At 32.1% G+C, this 14,767-nt stretch overlaps 1 protein-coding gene across 1 annotated transcript in view; it reads left to right on the forward strand.

Moving 5' to 3' along the window:
- The first annotated feature begins 3,964 nt into the window (after positions 1-3,964).
- Positions 3,965-14,767, forward strand: part of fnbp1a (formin binding protein 1a) — a 79,977-nt gene continuing 69,174 nt past the window's right edge. The window contains exon 1 of the mRNA XM_044335492.1: positions 3,965-4,346. Coding sequence (XP_044191427.1) covers positions 4,317-4,346 — 30 coding nt within the window. The 5' untranslated portion in view covers positions 3,965-4,316. The remainder of the gene's footprint in view (positions 4,347-14,767) is intronic.

Consider the following 14,767-nt stretch of genomic DNA (forward strand, 5'->3'; position numbering starts at 1 on the left):
CAGGTGTGTGTGTGTGTGTGTGTGTGTGTGTGTGTGTGTTCATGCACAAGAAGGAAGTAAATATTTTTATTAATTGTCGGGCCGTGGCTACAAGTTTGGCTATCAGATCAAATCAATAAAATTATTAATAAGAATTAATAATAACGGGGCACCACCCTGGACTCAGGGAAAAAGAACCAATTCAGTCTCAAAGTGTACTAATCTATGAATTTGGGACTTTGATTAATAATTAATTTAATAACTATAAACAAATTCACCATATCAATAGCTAGTAAAGGTTGAAGGATTTGGAGTTCTTTACAGAGCAGAAGTTGGCAAAACTCATTCTTGTGCAACATTAAAACAGACAACAGGTATATCCAAAAGCATTTATTTAACAAAAGGGTAAAAGCAAAACACACAATACTAATCTAGCTAAGTGTACCTATATACAAGTGTGAGTGTGTGTGTGTGTGTGTGTGTGTGTGTGAGTGTGTGTGTAGGGAAGACAATAGCAAGATGGCTGCAGTCACCTGGTGACTGAGCACATGGCATGCCGACACTTTGGCTGATAAAGGGAACTACAGGGATAAAAGGCCAGACCATGTGATGTCTTGAACCACATGTGCTGTCTGAACCAAAGTTTGCCAAACTAGGTTTTAACCTCTTAACTGTGTGGTTCTCTATTCAAGGCCAACTGGTGTATGCTAAAGGTGCCAGGTTAAAACGAGGTTAGCTGCATGCAAGGCCTAGTTACTGGATGTAACATGTGTTAAGCATGCTAACATTAACCTAGCGGTGTGGCTATGCAGTAACCTGACTATAGGCAACAAGAACATCACAACAACAGTTCAATGTATAACCTTAACCAAATCAATACACGGACAGTACATTGTTTGAGTTAAACATTCTTGCTTAGCCGTACTATGCTTCACTGTGTTGCTAGGCTATGCCCAGTTGTTACCAGTCCATGAAGGAAGAGATGCTTTGTGGCGTCCTGCTTTGTAGCCGGTGAATCCGTGGGTGAGTCAGGCTGAGAAAGCTTTGGCTCTGAAGCTGAAAGATGCAGGCGTTGCTGGGGAGACAGTACTCCAGTCGTGCAGAGGGCCCAGGTCACTCCTTTGTGTAGAGTTAGCAGCAAGCTAACTCCATTTCGCGGCTCCTGTACTTGTTAAACTGGCCAACAGACTTGTGTGTTAGCTGCTGGCACAAGGAAACTTAGTTTCTGAGTCTTAGGCAGGCTCTCGCGTCTTCTGCCGTAGAGAAGACTGTGTGTGTCTGCTGTGAGCAGGCCACACAAGAGAGCAGAGAGCTGCTCCAGCAGCTGCTGGAGGTGTGAAAGAGAGCAGAGAGCTGCTCCAGCAGCTGCTGGAGGTGTGAAAGACCAAGCAGCTGCTCCTGCAGCTGAAGGAGAAAGAGAGCAAGAAGCTGCTGCTGCTGCAGCAATGCCAAACAGCTCATTCTGCCATTGACTCTTGTTTGGTGTTTGGTGGATTGGATGATTGAAATTTGAAGAAATAAGACATATTGGCAATTTAACAATTGATTCATTTAACAAACAGGAGCCTCAGTAGCGTGTGGAAGAACCATACACAGCCACAACAGCCTGGCACCTCCTCCTCAGGCTGGTCACCAGCCTGAGGAGGAGGTGCCAACACTCTGCTGTGGGATGGCGTCCCATTCTTCAACCAGCATTTGTCGGTTTGTGGGGTTTATCAGAGACGACCTCCAGAATTTGGGAGTGGAGAGGATGGAACGGCCTGCCAGCAGTCCTGACCTCAACCCCATTGAACACTTCGGATCAGCTTGGGCGTGCTGTTCGTGCCAGAGTGACCAACGCAACCACGTTGGCTGACTTGTGACAAATGCTGGTTGAAGAATGAGATGCCATGTGGTGATGGCGGTAACTGTAGATCTGTCCATCATCAAGGTGAACACCTGCAAGCCAAAAGACATAAGTGGACACATTATATTATCACATTGCAGTTACAAACAGAGACCGCAGTTTTTAAGTTTTTTGTCATACTGTACAAACAAAGTATAGATTACCTGGATAGGGCTGCTGCATCCCCAGGAACATGTGGTGTTGTGGTGTTGGTGCCAGGCAGGATGGCAGCTGGTGGAAGATCTCGGGCTCCCTGCAGAAGTCGTGAACCAAATTCGCTCTCCTGGAAAATTCCACAGTCACTCTCCCAACCATCTGCACCGATGTCCACCATGGTGAAGAGATACTCTGCATGGCAGACAACCAAAAGCACAATGGAGTGATTTCCTTTGTAATTAAAATAGTGACTCCCTGTGTTTGGTGCTGCTTTCATCTGCGTGTTTTCCATCCATGGATTCAAACACATCAGCTGGAAGAGACTGGGTTGCAGGCCTGATACATGGACCTCTGTGTGCAACTGACCAAGCAATAAGGTGCTGCTTGGTCATAACTAAGAAAGACCCGGTGAGCCTGGTATGTACCTCCATCATCTCAGTCCAGAATAAATCAACAGAACAATTTGTATTACTGTGCAGTTTTAAAACATTTAGTAAATTACTTGAGGTATTCAGACCTGAAAAACTCTCGCTGTGGTTCTTACATATCATCCTCATTTCTCCCACAAACTAGATGAGTGAACAGGTCCAACAGGAAGTGGCAGGTGATTATTAGAGACGTATCACATCAACCTATTTATTTATTTATTTATAGGAGTTGTTACCATCAGACAGATGCTGCAGGGCTCCGTCATCATTCGTACCACTGAATAAACTGTAAGAAACAAAATAACTGAATCTTTGTGAGGATGTTGCACCTTAAAATATGTAGAGCACGTTGATAGTATGTTGTGTCTGATTATGTTGAGATGCTCTGTTGTTGTTTGTTGTTGTTTTTGTTTTTCTTGTATCAGATTTGTCTGTTTGTCTTTCGAGTGCTGTATGTGATGAAATACCAAAAGGACTAAAAAATATCTAATAATAATAATAATAAATGTTTCAATTTTATTTATATAGTGCTGAATTATAACAGAAGTTATAATTCAATTAATAATGAATGAAGTTAGTCAGGGCTGTTTCCACATAGAGCATCTAGACTGAACTCTTTAATCTACAGAGACTCAACGTTCCTCCAGCAGCAGCAGCGGGCATCAAGTTTTATTTATATTTCACCTTTCAAACTAATCAAATGTCGATTCAAAGTGCTACAACTGACTAACAAAACATAAGATGTTAAAATGGATTCAGAGACCAAAATAATTGAAAAGTGAGACGCTTCAAAATAACAGCAAATAAATAAAAAACATAAAATTATGAAATACTACACAAAATAAATACACAGAAAAATGTTCAAAAAATAAACTAAATTTAAAATAAATGATATATAACATTAAAATTAAATAAATAATAATGATGAGAAGACGTCTATAATAATAAAACACATAAATCCTCTGAAATGTTTTTGTGTTAATTGTTCAGTTTGTAGTTTACAGCTCAACTTGTTTGTTTGTGTTGACAGAAGCAGAAAATAAACAACATGTGTTTGTTTAAAGGCTGCAGAGAGAAACGATCAGCTGACTGACAGAAGGTCACATGATCTCTGATCATCCACCTGAAAATATTAAAACACATTATAAACTCTATTTATTCATTATTCTAGTTACATTTTACTGTTTGATTATAATTAATTTATCTTGTATTTTATCATTTTATGATCTTTTATTAACGTGACTTTTATTGTTTTATTGTCTTGATTAAATCTTTTGCTTTTTAATTATTTTAGTGTTAATTAGTCTCCATATTTACCTGCAAGTCTGTCAGTCACCTGTAAAGCACTTTGAATTGCATTTAACTTGTATGAAAGGTGCTTTATAAATAAAGTTTGATTGATTGATTGATTGATTGATTGATTGATTGAGGAAACAACCCGGGCAGTGAGAAACGTGACGTCACTCCTCATGGTGACAGCTGACAGAACAGCGCCTCGTGTGTTCATGTCTACATGTGATCAATACTCTGATCAATCTGTGGTCAACATATTTATTATCCTGATGACGCGGGATGGCAGGGCGGGGCTGTCACTGAGCATGCGCAGTACGCACTGATTCTCAGCATCTCCTCTTCATGACAAAGGGTCCTCCGAGACGAGCCGCGCGTGATCCGCGTCCTCTGCTCATGTGCAGCCGAACAGACACGCACGCACGCACGCGCACACACAGAGACAGACAGGCCGCCGGTGTGTCGGTGATGCGCGCGGCGGGCAGCAGCATCAGCAGCTCGCGGTGGTTGTAGCATCGTTACCGAGAGGCGGAGCGCGAGCAGCCGCAGCGGAGGAGCGCGAGGAGGAGACCGGAGCCATGAGCTGCAACTGGGGCACCGAGCTGTGGGTACGTACACCTGCTCATACCTGCTGTCACCGGGTACCGGGTTACCGGGTACCGGCAGCGGTGCAGCTGCTCCAGTTAAAAGCCGGTAACCGGCCGTGTGTATTTGTGTGCGGCGGCCCTCGTGCGCCTGTCTGCTCTGCCATAGCAACAAGGTGAGTGACGACAGCGGCTCGCGCTCTCCGTCCTCCATGATGCTGCAGCGCGCGGCCGCTAACGGACCGGACGGTTTAACGGGTTTGTTTGCTTCTGATCAGCTGATCACATTTCTTTTGTGATCGATAACATGTCAGTTGGCTCTGCTACAGACATCACTTTACCTTTCATACCAATACAGCTTTTTAGAATTTGAACAGAAGAGCTGATCGATAATCTGTATCTGATTGATTTAAAGGTTCTATATCCTGTTTATTGTCAGTGAGTGAACAGGAAGTGATGTAACATCTAGAATGAGACGTTCACGACTTCCTGTTGTCTGTAACAGCCTGTCGTCTGATTTCTATCTGAAGTGACGTTTGAGGTCCTCCCCCGTCTCCCGGTAACGCCAACAAACAACGACACATAACGACACAACAACACAACAAAAACGGTGCTTTCCGACCGAAACACCCTGCAGATATTAGCTCTGCAGCTAACGAGACAGCTAGCCGCCTCCATCAACCGCTACACAGTTCACCACAAAACTGCCCACGATGACAAGTCGCTCACACACAACGAAAACACACCATTAAAACATTATTTCCTCAACGACGTCACCTGCAGTCGTCTCAGCAGGACGTTGACTGCAGCTCATTTAACGGCCACCGGCGTCACTGATGAGAAGGAATTTCTGATTCTTACATACAGAACCTTTAAACCAGGTGACATTTGTACTGTGAGCTCCGGTTGGCTGTGATCCGCTGACCTTCTTTACATATTTTACTGGTCCAAAGAAGTGAACATCAGTGCTGGAAGCTTGTTGATTTGTAGTTGTTATATTGTGCATTTCAGAGAATCTTCAGTCAGCACAGATTAAACATTACTTAACATAGTAGATAACATTGCTGATCCAGATCTGATGATGTCAGAGTTATAGACGCACCGTTGGCTTTGGGTTCAGATCAGGCTGCATCTCAACAACCACACAGTGAGATTATTAGCACTCATCAGTACAGATGAAGCTGAACTGAAACTATGTACTGACCCAGTGTGCTATCCTCATCCTCATCCTCATCCTGGACCCATCAGACCAGCAGGTCTACAGGCCTGATGAAGGTCACTGCTGAGGGTCAGAGGTGATGATGAGGAGGTATCTGCTGTTTCTGTAGCTCCAGCTGCAGCTGCTTCATCCTGCTGTCTGTGACTCTGCTTTTACCAAGAAATCAGAGTCACAGATATAAAATACATTCACACACATATCAATCAGTCCTGCTGCTCCTCATGCTGCTTCAGCTGAATCTGGATCAACTGAACCTGCAGCTTGTTATCAGACAGGATGAGGGGCAGGGTGGAAGCATGAGAGAAATTAAATTAACATAACACATTTCTGTGTAAAAGGTCATTAACTTCTCAGTTTATTCCAGAACAGGAAAAACAAACTGACTCTTCTGTCTTGTGTCAGTGTGGCTCTGTTCACACCTGGCGTTAACATTCGTCTCCACATGCGTCCTGAGTGACCACTTGTGATCGGATCTCACTTCCCCGCTTTATATGCGAATAAACACACATCATTACAGTTTGCAAACACCAAATTCATTCATTATTAACCAGCAGGAGGGCCGGGGGTCTGTGTACCCTCCATCCAAAACGGTGTTCAACTCATTTGATAACAGGATAAACAAATAAACGTGCATCGTGCCCCCTCGTCCTATTTGCATCTAGCGTTGCATCGGAATATAGACACATATACAGAGTTATTACATTTAGACACGTTGTGCGCATTTACACGACACACAGCAGCATAACTTCACTGATTATTTAAATCTCCGACACGTCGACAGGATCAGTAACAGGTCAGCTGTTACACACAGTCCAGGTTCATACTGTGAAACTGTTTTTAGTAAAGCAGTCGTCGTCCTGATAAATCCTGAGCTCATTATGTTGAGCAGCAAAACTAATAACTGTAGTTATCAATTTGACAGGACAGGAAGCTGGATTACGTTTTTAATTCACATGAAAAACAATATAATGCATTTGTTTATCCTGTTATGAAACAAGTTGATGCCTCGTCTGCCGGAAACTAGAGGACGTCAGCTGAGTAGGCGGTCCTTCAATGTGGCCCAGGATGCATTGCGTTTACACTGCTAAACAAATGTGGTCACATGCGGCTCAGACCACCTCCGAATGTGTTCTGAGTGATCAGATCTCAATTCGTCCTAAATGCGTCTTGGGTGCGTGCACACCTGTGCACACCTGTGCTGATCATCATTTATTTATTGAGTTACATTATCATTTATTTACTGAGTTACATTATCATTTGTTTATGGATTTACATTATCATTTATTTACTGAATTACATTATCATTTATTTACTGAGTTACATTATCATTTATTTATGGATTTACATTATCATTTATTTACTGAATTACATTATCATTTATTTACTGAGTTACATTATCATTTATTTACTGAATTACATTATCATTTATTTACTGCGTTACATTATTATTCATTTACTGAGTTACATTATCATTTATTTACTGAATTACATTATCATTTATTTACTGAGTTACATTATCATTTATTTACTGAATTACATTATCATTTATTTACGGAGTTACATTATCATTTATTTACTGAATTACATTATCATTTATTTACGGAGTTACATTATCATTTATTTACTGCGTTACATTATTATTCATTTACTGAGTTACATTATCATTTATTTACTGAATTACATTATCATTTATTTACTGAGTTACATCATCATTTATTTACGGAGTTACATTATCATTTATTTACTGAGTTACATCATCATTTATTTACGGAGTTACATCATCATTCACTTACTGAGTTACATTATCATTTATTTACTGAGTTACATTATCATTTATTTATTGAGTTACATTATCATCTATTCACAGACTTACATTATCATTTATTTACGGAGTAACAGCATCATTCATTTACTGAGTTACATTATCATTTATTTACTGAATTACATTATCATTTATTTACTGAGTTACATTATCATTTATTTACTGAATTACATTATCATTTATTTACTGAATTACATTATTATTAATTTACTGAGTTACATTATCATTTATTTACTGAATTACATTATCATTTATTTACTGAGTTACATTATCATTTATTTACTGAATTACATTATCATTTATTTACGGAGTTACATTATCATTCATTTACTGAGTTACATTATCATTTATTTACTGCGTTACATGATCATTTATATACTGAGTTACAGTACCATTTATTTAGTGTTACATTATCATTTATTTACTGAATTACACTATCATTCATTTACTGAGTTACATTATCATTTATTTACTGAATTACATTATCATTTATTTACTGAGTTACATTATCATTTATATACTGAGTTACATTATCATTTTTTTTTACTGAATTACATTATCATTTATATACTGAGTTAAATTACCATTTATTTACTGAGTTACATCATCATTTATTTACGGAGTTACATTATCATTTATTTACTGAGTTACATCATCATTTATTTACGGAGTTACATCATCATTCACTTACTGAGTTACATTATCATTTTTTTCTGAGTTACATTATCATTTATTTACTGAGTTACATCATCATTTATTTACTGAGTTACATTATCATTTATTTATTGAGTTACATTATCATCTATTCACAGACTTACATTATCATTTATTTACTGAGTTACATCATCCTTTATTTACGGAGTTACATCATCATTCACTTACTGAGTTACATTATCATTTTTTTCTGAGTTACATTATCATTTATTTACTGAGTTACATCATCATTTATTTACTGAGTTACATTATCATTTATTTACTGAGTTACATTATCATTTATTTACTGAGTTACATTATCATTTATTTACTGAATTACATTATCATTTATTTACTTAGCTACATTATAATTTTTTTACTGAGTTACATTATCATTTATTTACTGCGTTACATTATCATTTATATACTGAGTTACAGTACCATTTATTTAGTGTTACATTATCATTTATTTACTGAATTACACTATCATTCATTTACTGAGTTACATTATCATTCATTTACTGAGTTACATTATCATTCATTTACTGAGTTACATCATCATTTATTTACTGCGTTACATTATTATTCATTTATGGAGTTACATTTTCATTTATTTTCTGAGTTACATCATCATTTATTTATTGAGTTACATTATCATTTATTTATTGAGTTACATTATCATGTATTTATTGAGTTACGTTATCATTCATTTACTGAGTTGCATTATCATTTGTTTACTGAGTTACATTATCATTTGTTTATGGAGTTACATTTTCATTTATTTTTCTGAGTTACATTATCATTTATTTATTGAGTTACATTATCATTTATTTATTGAGTTACATTATCATGTATTTATTGAGTTACATTATCATGTATTAATTGAGTTACATTATCATTTATTTATTGAGTTACATCATCATTTATTTACTGACTTACATTCTTATTCGTTTACTGAGTTGTATTATCATTTATTTACTGAGTTACATTATCATTTCTTTATTGAGTTGCATTATCATTTACTTACTGAGTTACATCATCATGTATTTACTGAGTTACATTATCATTTATTTACTGAGTTACATTATCATTTATGTCCTGAGTTACATTATCATGTATTTATTGAGTTACATTATCATGTATTAATTGAGTTACATTATCATTTATTTATTGAGTTACATTATCATGTATTTATTGAGTTACATTATCATGTATTAATTGAGTTACATTATCATTTATGTATTGAGTTACATCATCATTTATTTACTGACTTACATTCTTATTCGTTTACTGAGTTGTATTATCATTTATTTACTGAGTTACATTATCATTTCTTTATTGAGTTGCATTATCATTTACTTACTGAGTTACATCATCATGTATTTACTGAGTTACATTATCATTTATTTACTGAGTTACATTATCATTTATGTCCTGAGTTACATTATCATGTATTTATTGAGTTGCATTATCATTCACTTACTGAGTTACATTATCATTCATTTACTGAGTTACATTATCATTTACTTACTGAGTTACATTATTGTTCATTTACTGAGTTACATTATCATTTATTTATTGAGTTACATTATTATTCATTTACTGAGTTACATTATCATTTATTTACTGAATTACATTATCATTTATTTACTGAGTTACATCATCATTTATTTACGGAGTTACATTATCATTTATTTACGGAGTTACATTATCATTTATTTACTGAGTTACATCATCATTTATTTATGGAGTTACATCATCATTCACTTACTGAGTTACATTATCATTTATTTACTGAGTTACATTATCATTTATTTATTGAGTTACATTATCATTAATTTATTGAGTTACATTATCATCTATTCACAAACTTACATTATCATTTATTTACGGAGTAACATTATCATTTTTTTTTACTGAATTACATTATCATTTATATACTGAGTTAAATTACCATTTATTTACTGTGTTACATTATCATTTATTTAGTGTTACATTATCATTTATTTCCTGAGTTACATTATCATTTATTTACTGTGTTACATTATTATTCATTTACTGAGTTACATTATCATTTATTTACTGAATTACATTATCATTTATTTACTGAGTTACATTATCATTTATTTACTGAATTACATCATCATTTATTTACGGAGTTACATTATCATTTATTTACTGTGTTACATTATTATTCATTTACTGAGTTACATTATCATTTATTTACTGAATTACATTATCATTTATTTACTGAGTTACATCATCATTTATTTACGGAGTTACATTATCATTTATTTACTGAATTACATTATCATTTATTTACTGCGTTACATTATTATTCATTTACTGAGTTACATTATCATTTATTTACTGAATTACATTATCATTTATTTACTGAGTTACATTATCATTTATTTACTGAATTACATTATCATTTATTTACGGAGTTACATTATCATTTATTTACTGAATTATATTATCATTTATTTACGGAGTTACATTATCATTTATTTACTGCGTTACATTATTATTCATTTACTGAGTTACATTATCATTTATTTACTGAATTACATTATCATTTATTTACTGAGTTACATTATCATTTATTTACGGAGTTACATTATCATTTATTTACTGAATTACATTATCATTTATTTACTGAGTTACATCATCATTTATTTACGGAGTTACATTATCATTTATTTACTGAGTTACATCATCATTTATTTACTGAGTTACATTATCATTTATTTACTGAGTTACATCATCATTTATTTACTGAGTTACATTATCATTTATTTATTGAGTTACATTATCATCTATTCACAGACTTACATTATCATTTATTTACGGAGTAACAGCATCATTCATTTACTGAGTTACATTATCATTTATTTACTGAATTACATTATCATTTATTTACTTAGCTACATTATCATTTTTTTACTGAGTTACATTATCATTTATTTACTGCGTTACATTATCATTTATATATTGAGTTACAGTACCATTTATTTAGTGTTACATTATCATTTATTTACTGAATTACACTATCATTCATTTACTGAATTACATTATCATTTATTTACTGCATTACATTATCATTCATTTACTGAGTTACATCATCATTTGTTTACTGAGTTACATTATCATTTGTTTATGGAGTTACATTTTCATTTATTTTTCTGAGTTACATTATCATTTATTTATTGAGTTACATTATCATTTATTTATTGAGTTACATTATCATGTATTTATTGAGTTACATTATCATGTATTAATTGAGTTACATCATCATTTATTTACTGACTTACATTCTTATTCGTTTACTGAGTTGTATTATCATTTATTTACTGAGTTACATTATCATTTCTTTATTGAGTTGCATTATCATTTACTTACTGAGTTACATCATCATTTATTTACTGAGTTACATTATCAGTTATTTACTGAGTTACATTATCATTAATGTCCTGAGTTACATTATCATGTATTTATTGAGTTGCATTATCATTCATTTACTGAGTTACATTATCATTTACTTACGGTTTTAAAGCATAATTTATTTACAGAGTTACATCATCATTCATTTACTGAGTTACATTATCATTGATTTACTGAGTTACATTATCATTCATTTACTGAGTTACATTATCATTTACTTACGGTTTTAAAGCATAATTTATTTACAGAGTTACATCATCATTTATTTACTGAGTTACATTATTGTTCATTTACTGAGTTACATTATCATTTATTTATTGAGTTACATTATTATTCATTTACTGAGTTACATTATCATTTATTTACTGAATTACATTATCATTTATTTACTGAGTTACATCATCATTTATTTACAGAGTTACATTATCATTTATTTACGGAGTTACATTATCATTTATTTACTGAGTTACATCATCATTTATTTACGGAATTACATCATCATTCACTTACTGAGTTACATTATCATTTATTTACTGAGTTACATTATCATTTATTTATTGATTTACATTATCATTAATTTATTGAGTTACATTATCATCTATTCACAGACTTACATTATCATTTATTTACGGAGTAACAGCATCATTCATTTACGGAGTTACATTATCATGTATTTACTAAGTTACATTATCATTTGTTTATGGATTTACATTATCATTCATTTACTGAGTTACATTATCATTTATTTACCGAGTTACATTATCATTTATTTACTGAATTACATCATCATTTATTTACTGAGTTACATTATCATTTGTTTATGGATTTACATTGTCATTTATTTACTGAGTTACATTATCATCTATTCACGGACTTACATTATCATTTATTTACTGAGTTACATTATCATCTATTCACGGACTTACATTATCATTTATTTACGGAGTAACAGCATCATTCATTTACGGAGTTACATTATCATTTATTTACTAAGTTACATTATCATTTGTTTATGGATTTACATTATCATTCATTTACTGAGTTACATTATCATTTATTTACTGAGTTACATTATCATTTATTTACTGCATTACATTATCATTTATTTACTGAGTTACATCATCATTTATTTACAGATTTGCATTATGATTTAGTTACGGAGTTACATTTTCATTTATTTTCTGAGTTACATCATCATTTATTTATTGAGTTACATTATCATTCATTTACTGAGTTGTATTATCATTTGTTTACGGAGTTACATTATCATTTACTTACAGTTTTAAAGCATCATTTATTTATTGAGTTACATTATCATTTATTTATTGAGTTACATTATCATTCATTTACTGAGTTGCATTATCATTTGTTTACTGAGTTACATTATCATTTATGTATGGATTTACATTATCATTAATTCACAGAGTTACATTATCATTTTTTTACTGAGTTACATTATCATTTATTCATGGATTTACATCATCATTTATTTACAGATGTACATTATCATTTATTCACGGACTTACATTATCATTTATTTACGGAGTAACAGCATCATTCATTTACGGAGTTACATTATCATGTATTTACTAAGTTACATTATCATTTGTTTATGGATTTACATTATCATTCATTTACTGAGTTACATTATCATTTGTTTATAGATTAACATTATCATTCATTTATTGAGTTACATTATCATTTATTTATGGTTTTACATTATCATTTACTTACTGAGTTACATTATCATTTATTTATGGATTTACATTATCATTTATTTATGGATTTACATTTTCATTTATTTACTGAGTGACATTATCATTTATTTACGGATTTACATTATCATTTATTCACGGAGTTACATTATCATTCATGTCCTGAGTTACATTATCATTTATTTACGGAGTTACATTATCATTTATTTACTGAATTACATTTTCATTAATGTACTGAGTTAAATCGTCATTCATTTACTGAGTTACATTGTCATTTATTTACGGATTTACATTATCATTAATTTACTGAGTTACATTTTCATTTTTTTTACTGAGTTACAATATCACGTTTTTACTGAGTTACATTATCATTTATTTAGGTATTTACATTATCATTTATTTACTGAGTTACATTATCATTTATTCATGGATTTACATTATCACTTATTTACGAATTTCCATTATCATTTAGTTACGGAGTTACATTATCATTTATTTACGGATTTAAATTATCATTTATTTATGGACTTACATTATTATTTATTAATGGATTTACATTATCACTTATTTACGGATTTCCATTATCATTTAGTTACGGAGTTACATTATCATTTATTTACGGATTTACATTATCATTTATTTATGGAGTTACATTATCATTTATTTATCGACTTACTTTATCATTTATTTATGGATTTACATTATCATTTAGTTACGGAGTTACATTATCATTTATTTACGGATTTACATTATCATTTATTTATGGAGTTACATTATCATTTATTTACAGATTTACATTATCATTTATGTCCTGAGTTACATTATTATTCATTTACTGATTTACATTAACATTTATTTACTGAGTTACATTATCATTTATTCATGGATTTACATTATCATTTATTTACAGATTTACATTATCAGTTATTCACTGACTTACATTATCATTTATTTATTGAGTTACATCATCATTTGTTTATAGATTAACATTATCATTCATTTATTGAGTTACATTATCATTTATTTATCGACTTACTTTATCATTTATTTATGGATTTACATTATCATTAATTCACAGAGTTACATTATCATTTTTTTACTGAGTTACATTATCATTTATTCATGGATTTACATTATCATTTATTTACGGAGTAACAGCATCATTCATTTACGGAGTTACATTGTCATTTATTTATTGAGTTACATTATCATTTGTTTATAGATTAACATTATCATTCATTTATTGAGTTACATTATCATTTATTTATGGTTTTACATTATCATTTACTTAATGAGTTACATTATCATTTATTTATGGATTTACATTATCATTTATTTATGGATTTACATTATCATTTATTTACTGAGTGACATTATTATTTATTTACAGAGTTACATTATCATTCATTTCCTGAGTTACATTATCATTTATTTACGGATTTACATTATCATTTATTCACGGAGTTACATTATCATTCATGTCCTGAGTTACATTATCATTTATTTACGGAGTTACATTATCATTTATTTACTGAATTACATTTTCATTAAT

The sequence above is a fragment of the Thunnus albacares genome, chromosome 2 (assembly GCF_914725855.1).
Source record: "Thunnus albacares chromosome 2, fThuAlb1.1, whole genome shotgun sequence".
NCBI classification, from domain to species: Eukaryota; Metazoa; Chordata; class Actinopteri; order Scombriformes; family Scombridae; genus Thunnus; species Thunnus albacares.